At 42.6% G+C, this 10,514-nt stretch overlaps 1 protein-coding gene across 1 annotated transcript; it reads right to left on the bottom strand.

The window, feature by feature from the left end:
• Positions 1–1,820: 1,820 nt before the first annotated feature.
• LOC124654556 (probable calcium-binding protein CML36) lies at positions 1,821–2,769 on the bottom strand. Its single transcript, XM_047193557.1, has one exon. The coding sequence runs from the start codon at positions 2,732–2,734 to the stop codon at positions 2,066–2,068; it is 669 nt and encodes a 222-aa protein (XP_047049513.1). The 5' UTR covers positions 2,735–2,769; the 3' UTR covers positions 1,821–2,065.
• Between the last annotated feature and the right edge of the window lie 7,745 nt (positions 2,770–10,514).

The raw sequence follows: 10,514 nt of genomic DNA, 5'->3' as shown, positions 1-10,514 counted from the left end.
TAGGCTTTCAGTGGATTGAATTCATACTAGATTTACTTGGCTATGCCACTGGCTTGGCTCATCTTGGCATGTCCATGGTTTCTGTATTGGATTTGTATCTCTGCCTTGTCCATCTTTACCAGCATCACATGGTCTAGGACCATATGATGATTAAACAGGGTTCATATACCCTATGAAACTTTGTGTTGGGGCATGGTGGTGCAAGTATGAATAAAACCATTTGTTTGTTCATGATTTTTGGTATACCTCACTCCAGCTCCTAGATATGTTGTTGATGTAGAGGTTTTGCTTCAGTTTGTGTTGTTTCTGATGATCCTACCCTTCTCTTCCTGGCTAGATGATGCTTGCAATGATTTCTAGCTTCTCATCTTACTGGTTTTGTTGTGGTTTGTTCTTGTGGATGAACATCTAGGCTATAGTGTATGAACTGGTCGACGGATCAGTTGTTTTCCTGGAACTCGTCCTTTTATATGGCTGGGCAGTGATTTGCTTGGTCGACAACAAGGTTTTTGTGTTGTGGTGACTAGCCCTAGTGGTTGTGTGTTGTTGAGCATGCATAAAGCCTTGTGAGCTATGTGCTAGCTTCTGTTGGGACTTGCTCCCAATCTAGATCAGCTCGGCTGATTGATGCATATCTACTCTTGGTCATTATTTCTAACAGCCAAGTGGCATGGCCACTTGGTTCAATGCATTGCTTCTATTTTTGTTTGTGTGCGGGTTAAGGAAGATCAAGATGATCCAGATGATCAACATGATCAAGTGAAGATGAATAGTAGCTAGGGTTTTAGTATAGTTGCTTGTAATCTTCTTTTTCTTATTAGATTCAATTTCACATTGTTGTAATATAAATGAATTATGTAAGGACAATGTATGTGTGTATGATTATCAATAAAGCTCAAGTTTCTCTATATTGAGCTTGTATTAATTTATTTCCATTGTCTTCTATTTTTAATTACATTGTTATATAATTATTGTTTGAATTATATAATGGGAAATTCACTTTGGCTCATAGGAGCATATGAACCCACTATGTGAAATTACATTTTGAAGTGTCAAAAAAATTCCGAAATAAAATTTTGCATGTACATCTAGACATTATATGTTCGTACACAGGTTTTCAAAAAAATTTATTTTTTTATGTGTCTCCTGTAAAAATGACAAATTTTGATGCTACAACACGAGTACGTATATGGCAGTTTTTTGTCTTTTTTGTACATGCCACATAAAATATTATTTTTTTACGAAAACTTGTGTACGAACATAACATGTCACAATGTACACCACAAATTTTATGTTAGAATTTTTTTAACATTTTTAAAATTATTTTTTAATTATTTTGCATAATGGGTGCAAATGCTCCTAGGAGCCAAAATGACTCCTCCTTATATAATGCATTATTCCATTTGAATTGTTTGAGTTTGAATTTGAATTCAACCTCATTTAATTACTCAAGATTCAAATCAAAATCAAATGATGATCAACTTCTTTTCAAAACCCTAAATCAAAAAAGGTCATGTCAAAGTTTATCGCACTCTCGAAACCCTAAACCCTAGATGGTGTCGAGAGAGAAACTTGATCCCCATTAGGTGTTTTATGCAATTAAACGCGGAATTTTTCCAGATTTTATGGTGAAATGCACAACCCTTTTCTAAATCTACCCCGCAACTGTCTGAAATCCTGGGATGTTACAACATATCATGATGAAAATCTACATATCAACACGACCATATATAGTACTACATCTGTCCATTTTTTCATATTAAAAGTTTGAGATACATCCAAATTTAGACGAACCTTTTGACATCTATTAATAGACGGAGGACCACAAAATGCTGACATTTTCAGAAATTTTCGGTACAACAGAGATTTCTTTTCCTTTCACGCGCTCGATTGGCCATGTCGAGCAATAGATGGATCGCGAGTTCATCACCATCCGTACAGTACAGTCACATGTTAAATCACGAACAAAACTTGAATCACTCCTAAATTCTAGCAATAAACAGAAAACGAGCAGCGACACGTTGATACCAGTATTGCATAGATCGGCACACATAGCACCATCGATTCACGGCAGATGCATCATCATGCGCGTGAACTCGCCGAAGCAGACGAAGCCATCGCCGTCGGTGTCGACGCCGCCGATCATGCGGCGACAGTCCTCGACGGAGCACCGGTCGTCGCCGAGCGAGGCGAGCACGGCGCGGAGCTCCTCGGCGGAGATCCTCCCGTCCCCGTCGGCGTCGAACACCGCGAAGATGTCCCTCAGCTCGACCTCGTCCGCGGCCTCGGCCGCCGCGATCCCCTCCAGCGCGAGGGCGGTCGTCTCCGCGTCGGCGAGCATCGCGGCCAGCTCCTCCTCCGTGGACACGACGCTCCGGAGCGCCACCTCCAGCTCCTGCCGCGTCACGGCGAGCGTCACCGCCGGTTTCTTCGTCGTGCCGGAACCGGAGCCCGATCCGGACGGAGACGACGAGGGAGGCAGGACGGTCCTGGGCGTGGCGGCGGACTCATCGGACGTGGACAACGACGACGCGGTGGAGCCGAAGGAGCAGCTCTTGGCGCTCTTCCCCGTCTTCTTGCCCTTCTTGGAAGAAGGGGAGGCACCGAAGAAACTGGTGAGTTTCATGGTCTCCGGCAAAGAACGGACCGGGAGCGCGCGCGTTGGGAGAAACGAAGGCGGTGATGGAGGTGGAAGGGAACTAGACGGCAGGCCGGAGAGAATTATAGGAGCCATGGTGGACGGCAGGAGAGAATTAAGGAAGGAAGTGAAGCTTCCACGAAGCTTCGCGCGGGAAAACCCGGCTCGCTCGGACCTACCTTTCCTCCGATTGATTCGCCTCCTCCGCTTTGAAGGCTTCTCCTCCACGGTCGTTTGCATGTAACATGTAGCACTTGTACGTACTTTTAACAATGATGACACGATGGTGACCTGGTGAGGGCTCAGCGAGTCAGCGGTGGTCAAATCATGAGGGTTTTAAGTAAGGGCTTAATGGAAATTTTGCCAAATAAGACCACCTGCTTCAACAAATTGACAAGAAAGATCATCCGTGAGCGAATTTACCAGAAATGTCATGGCGGCACATCGGCCAATAGCTAGAAACAGCACGCAACTTAAAGCTTTCTAATTATCTCAAATTACATCGACGTAGTGTCGTACGGACGTCTTCGTACCGTACAAGTCGGCATAGTATAGCATCTAATTAGCGCTCGAATAGTCTACGTCGCAACGGACGCGTAATGTGGGGCGCGGAAGGCGTCGGAGAAGCTTCCTCGATTGGCAGGCAGCGTGGACCTTGAAAGAATGAGAATCCGATCGAGCTCGTCCGTCGGGAAACTGGGGAGGAATTTCGGCTGTGCACCCGACCGAGTCAGCTTGCTGGTTCCTCGAAAACAGCAAAAGCAAAGCTTATCCGTTTGTCTGTTTCGCGCGTCGAGTTGCGTCAGCTTTAGAGGGTGATTTACATACGTGCGCGCCATAGTTCAAACTTTTAAATCGTTCTGGTGTTTTTTTTTTTTGAAACCAAATATATTAGCAAGCAGGCCGCCTCATTAAAAACCTTCCAGTCCCCTTAGGTACCCTGGTAAGGAAAAGAGTGCGTAAAAAACCTGCTGCTCAAGCATCCGATAAAACTATTACATCATTTGCTAGCTTGCTAAGGATAAACCTAGGGGTTCATCGACCCAAATACAAGATTTACTAAAACTACAAGCATCCTTAGCAAGCTCATGAGCTACCTGATTAGCTTCCCTATTACAATGGTCAAAAATCACCGAGTTGAAACCACTACAAAGGATCATACAATCATCATAAATAGCAGCAGAGGACGTCGCCGAAAACCCTCTGTCTTTCATGGTCTCAACTACTTGCATACAATCTGTTTGCATAATGAAATTATTGCATCCAATATGTTGCGCCAAGCTCAATCCTTCTCTGAGAGCATAAGCTTCAGCCATTGGAGCATCCACAATATGTGCAATAAATCTTTGGGATCCCGCTACAAACTGACCATTACAATCTCTTATAATCACTCCTGTAGCTCCTTTTCCACTATTTTCATCAAAAGCCGCATCAACGTTAATCTTCAGTTTACCTTCTTCTGGTTTTTTCCATCCTTCTCTCTGTTTTGCCTTTGGTTTTCTAGATCCTATCATATAATTCCTGGATAAAACGATTATAGATAGCGCAGATCTACCCGGTACTTGCACAATTTCGTCATGCACTTTTTTCCTCCTTTCCCACCAAATAAACCAACCTGCAGTTAAGACCAATTCAGCAAAACCAACATTGTCAAGGTGGGTTAGTCTGCCTCCTCGTTTAATAATTTCTTCAACGATCACTGATCCCGACCTGTCCAACTGCCTTGCTTCATCAATCTTGTCCCAAACACCAATTCCCTTCCAGACCTCTATAGCTCTCTCACAGGAAAAAAGAACATGTTTGATATCTTCACAACTCGAAAAGCATATAGGACAGCCCCCTATATTTCCAATATGCCGGTTGGCCAGAACTCCACGACATGGGATCATACCATGTAACACCCTCCATCCGAATATTTTAATCTTGCTCGGAATTTCCAGCTTCCATAATTTATCCCATACTTGATTTTCAGCTGTCTCGGCCAAACTTGAAGATTGATTGTGTCTAAAAAACTTGTGCTCCCATTGACAGTGATATCCTGATCTGACCGTATATAGGCCCGTCTTTGTACCATTCCATGCAACAAAGTCTTCTCTATCCGGGGTCAAAGGTATTTGCAAAATCCTATGCGCATCAATAGGCCAGAAGATATCATTGATCAACTCCACATCCCATTGACCATCTATGGGGTTTATCAAATCGCTCACATTATTCAGTAAAATCGCCCCTTTAGGAGTCATCACCTTCATATTCTGACTTGATGGAATCCAATTATCACTCCAAATATTTATTTGCGTCCCATCTCCTACTCTCCAAATACATCCTTTTTTAAAACACGCCAAACCTGCCAGGATACTCTGCCAAGTATAAGAAGACCCACTCTTCATCTTTGCTTCCAGTAACTTTCCATCTGGATAATATTTTGCTCTAAGAACCCTTGCACATAAAGAATCTGGTTCACTTAACAATCTCCAAACCTGCTTAGCTAGCATTGCCATATTAAATGAATGAAGATCCCGAAAACCCATACCACCCCTTTTCTTTGGTATGCACATCTTCCACCATGCCTTCCAGTGCATATGTCTTTGCTCTTCCTCGTCACCCCACCAGAATTGAGAGATAGCGTCAGATATTCCTTTGCAAATGTTTTTTGGAATCTTGAACACCATCATGGCAAAAACTGGAATGGCTTGAGCAATAGCTTTAATTAAAATCTCCTTTCCTCCCATACTCAACAACTTCTCCTTCCAACCATTAATTCTGGCCAGAACCCTATCTACCAGGTGACGGAAACAATCACTCTTATCTATGCCAATCATAGCCGGCAGGCCCAGATATCTGTCTGATAAGGACTCTGTCAAAATATTCAGAACTTGACAAACATCAGCACGCACCTCCACTCTTGTATTGCCGCTGAAAAAAATGGATGATTTTCCTTCACTAATTTTCTGGCCCGAGTTCAGACAATAAGCATCAAGAATCTCCTTCAGTTTTGTTGCATTATCATTATCAGCTTGCATTAGAATTAGTGAATCATCTGCAAACAGCAAATGTGATATCATCGGTGCATCACGGCACACCCTCACCCCAACAATCTCTTCCCGCGCCTCCGCACCTCTGAGCATGCAAGAAAGGCCCTCGGCCACCAGTAAGAATAAGTAAGGGGACAGAGGATCCCCTTGCCGAAGTCCCCTAGATGGTTTGAACCATTCAGTTTCCATAGAATTAAATCTGATATTATATTCAACCGAAGAAACACAGGCCATAATCATATCTACCCATCTTCTAGCAAAACCCAATTTCAACATGATCTTCTCAAGATACCTCCATTCCACCCTATCATAGGCCTTGTGCATATCTAATTTTACTGCACATAACCCCTTCTTCCCTTTCTTATTCTTCATTGTATGGATACTTTCATAAGCCAGAAGAATATTATCACTAATCAACCTACCAGGAACAAACGCACTCTGGTGGTCACTGATAATCTCTGATAGATAATTCTTCAACCTAGCAGCCAACATTTTAGATATAACCTTGTACACGACATTACATAAACTAATAGGCCTGAATTGAGATACTTTATCAGGATTGTCCACCTTGGGTATCATAACAATTGTGGTGCTATTCCACCCATCTGGTATATTTATATTATTAACAGCCATCAAAACCTCCTTGATAAGATCATCCCCAAGTAACTCCCAAAACCTCTTATAAAACACAGCGTGTAGACCATCAGGTCCGAGCGCCTTAAGATCGCCAATACCGAACGAGCCTTTTTAACTTCCTCTTCGGTGAAATCCGCAAGCAAGTCTCGGTTCATATCATCAGTAACCTTCCTCTGAACATCCTCAAACGCTGATTCCTCTGGTTCTCCAATCTCATTTGTGAATAACTCCACAAAGTAGTTGTATACAGTAGAGCACATAGACTGTTTATCCTCATGAATATTTCCATTATCATCAATCAGTCTTTTAACAGTATTTTGCTTTTTCCTTTTTGCTGCAAAATTGTGAAAGAAATTAGTATTTCTATCTCCATGTTTTAGCCAATTTGCTCTGGCCCTCTGAACCCAATACATCTCCTCCTTTTCCAGTGTAAGCTCAATTTGTAATTGAATCTCCTTTTGTGCTGCCAAAGTTGCATCGGTCATCGGGCCCCTTCTTAGACGCTCCAAGTCCGCTTTTAGTTCCTTTAATTTTCTAGCCGGTCCTTTAAGGATTTTCCTATCCCATTCATGAAGTTCGGAATGCACATCATCGGTTTTCTCGCATCAGGGTAGGATCCTCCCCTCTCAGTTTTGCTCTCTCCCATGCCGCTTTCACCATCTCCTCCACCGAGTCCTCACTCAGCCATCTTGCTTCAAATCGTTGGTGACGAACAGGCTGATCGTGTGTGCCAACTAGATATTCTGTATCAACCAAAAGAGGCCGGTGGTCGGACCGGGTTGTCTCACTATTTATAAGACTTGCATTTGGAAATAAATTATTCCATGCTTGATTAACAGCACCTCTGTCTAGTCTTTCTCTCAGGTTCCCTCTTCTCCAAGTGAAAATATCTCCAACATAACCCATGTCCTCTAATTCACAGTCCGTTAGAGCAACATGGAATGCTTGCATCGCTTGCTGTGATCTTGGTCTACCCCTTCCTTTTCATAATTGAATAATATTTCATTAAAGTCCCCCAAAACTAACCAAGGTAAACTCATCTGACCATGAAGCATACGGAGAGCATCCCAAGTCAGATACTTTTGGTTCCATTTTGGCTCTCCATATATTCCTGTAAAACGCCAAGATATATCATCTTCAATAATCACATCAATATAGTTTTTTGTAACACTTTTCTCTATCACCTTAACATTATTCCTCCACATCATAAGCAAACCCCCACTCTGACCATCACTCTCAAACAAACTGAGAGAATCAAAACTCAATTTCCTACGAAGATTATCTGCCTTAGCTCTTCCAAGATGCGTTTCAGACAGGAAAAACACATCTGGTTTTATTTGCCGCTCCAGATCCTGGAGCGCACGAACTGCCCGGCGGTTTTTCAAACCGCGGCAGTTCAGCCCACAGAGTTTCATTGCTCCCGGCGATCCTCCTCCCCGGAGGTCGCCGATCCTAGATCTGTAGTTGCTTCTAATCCATCGACCACTCGTCTCTCGTCTCTTTGGTGGTTGAAATTTTTGAGGGGTACTTAATGGTCCCTCCTCTCTGTGACTTCCTGTACCATTCTCCAATAATTGTACTTGATTTGCCACTAACCCCTGCCTGGGATTTATAGGAGGTACATCCTCCCTTGTATTAACAAGTACCATCACTTCTAATAATCCTCTTCCCGGTACCTCTCGCTCCCTGGTGGGTCTCCATCAGTCTCAACATCCATATCTACCAACTCGGCTTCATTAGCTTCACCTGGATGTCTCATACGTCCTCTACCTCTTCCCGCAAATCCCCCACGATTTCCTCCCGGTCTCGCAGGACCTGGCGGTATGTTTGGTTCAAACAACACTCTCAGAAAATCTCCCCAATCACATTTATCATCTTCATGAATACCATCACCACATTCTGTCACAACATGACCCAACATGCCACAGAAGTTACAGAAGTCAGGAAGCCTCTCATATTGCACAGGATATTTTTTTGACTCCCTCAAGGTTATAGGTACAAACCGTACTAATGGCTTACTAAGGTCCGAAACACTCTTGCCCGAAGATATTTAGACGGGTTTAACCTTCCTTCAGTAACAATCACTGTAATAGGTGCCTCACCCACCTTCTTTGCTACTTTTTCCGCTAACACCTTTTTCTTCATCAGACCCTCCGGCACTCCCTGTATACGAGCCCATACGGGGATCTTATCTAGCTTATATTCTTCAACATTTGAGAACCCATCATATTCGTTCTGGTGTTAGTTATGAGAACCGACGGCTAAAGGTAAGCGATCACTATCCCGATTCCGGGTCAGGGAGCCGCGTGGCACCGACCTATGCATTGGTGCACTCAGCAAACCATTTTTTTTAGCCAATATGCACGGAGGTGACGGCGTAATGCAACCTCCAATAATGGTGTTGTTCAGTATTTGAAAAATGTTATTTAATTCAATCCATATTATTTGATGCTAAAATAGATACATCTATAATTAAAATGTGTCTAGATATATCTATATTAGCACAAGTAATATGGATCGGAGGGAGTATCAAAGATTGGGAATCAACATTATCCAACAATGAATTCTTGCAGGTGTTGTGCACACATTGTCTAACTTTATCCAAGGTCGCAAAGAATGTTTTAGTTGTTCCGGTTTCAACAGTTGTTTCCGTATCTAACTTTACCACTAGTGGTAGAGTAATCAATCCGCAAAGGAGTTCATTTTCCCCGAAGATGTTGAAGCACTGATTTTCGGACATAGTTGGTTAAGTTCATCACCCCCCCCCCCCGAAACTGATATATGACAAATAATTACACAAGTATGAGGAGCTTGCATGAGGTATAAAACATGATGTCCTAGCTCTTAGTTATTTTTGTATTCTTGACATGTAAGTAATACTGAATTTTCTATTATTTGAATTTTTTAGAGCATGGGGTATAGGAGTGTGGAGATACATGATGTCAGCAAGCATATCAAGGCATAAGGTAAGAAAATCCTAAACTTCTACTTATATTCTATTAATGATTCCATGACCGATGACTAGATACCTATGTTTTTGATGGAGAACTAGCTAGGTTAGATAGGTAGATTTATACTTGTAGTACCATATAAACGCATGTTCCTCTGTTCTATAAGTGCTCATACATAACCCCAAGTGAAAGACTACAATATCTACTCATGTTTTATGTGTTTGATGACAACATGAGCAAAGAATTTTACCGTGTGTTTGATATTCATTCATGGCTCCTTGCCCTTACCCTTGTAGACGAAGGAGACATCTTCGAATTCACCTAAATGAATTTTGGAAGTTTTCCATTCTTCATAGGGGATGGTGTCGTAGTAATTGTCCTTGTAGCATTTTCGTATAAACCTACAAACTTGACACGAATGGATATATAGTTGCTGACTAAGTTAACCTGAAAACATGTTCTATAATTAATTTATCTTTGAGGGAGTACTACATATGTAATCAATCTTCAATTTTTTTATATCTAAATTCAGACATATCTATTTTTATATCCAAAGAATTCTATTTTTAACTTGAAGATTATTTCATAGTTATCCGTTGCAAAGAATTCTATTTTTATATCCAAATTTAGACAAATCTAGATATCTTGGAGGGAGTACTACAAATGGAATCAATTTTCAATTTTTTTTTTGCGAAACGCAGTACAGACGCAGACGCCCACACATACATACATACACTCACCCCTATGAAAGCACACACCCACACCCTACCCCTATAAGCATCTTCGAGAGACTGAGTTCAAGAATCTCGAATCAATCTTCATTCGTTGATGTGTGTACAGAAACACAATGGACACTGGTGCCAACCATTCACACCGGGAAACCAACCCAGAACACCGCCATGTCTTCGGCTGCTACTACTCATGACCGCATTTTCCGGAGGCCCGTTGGAGGCGACTCGGGGGCGTTTCTGGGCGCTATCCTAGCTCTGACGAGGACTCCGGCGAGGACGCGCCGTCGCCGGCCATGGTTTCAGGTGCTTCTCTGTCTACGTTCTGCAGGACGCTGACGGAGGAGGCTTGCACACTGTTGTCGTCAGTGCTGTCTGTGGTCATACGACAAGAACAGAAGAGGCAACGACAACGTGAGGCGACGCTGCTATTACGATCAGGTAAATCACTGTTTCAAATTTCTTATTTTTGTTCTTCGCCATCTTCTGTTGCAGAGTCGACGTCGGGGAGGAAGACCAAGATCTCACC

Source organism: Lolium rigidum, chromosome 5, assembly GCF_022539505.1.
Source record: "Lolium rigidum isolate FL_2022 chromosome 5, APGP_CSIRO_Lrig_0.1, whole genome shotgun sequence".
NCBI lineage: Eukaryota > Viridiplantae > Streptophyta > Magnoliopsida > Poales > Poaceae > Lolium > Lolium rigidum.
Note: the sequence above shows the minus strand (reverse complement) of the source record. Positions and strands in the feature narration are given on the sequence as shown.

Excerpts from the sequence above, each read along its gene's own strand:
- LOC124654556 (XM_047193557.1), bottom strand. The coding sequence starts at position 2,734 with ATGGCTCCTATAATTCTCTCCGGCCTGCCGTCTAGTTCCCTTCCACCT.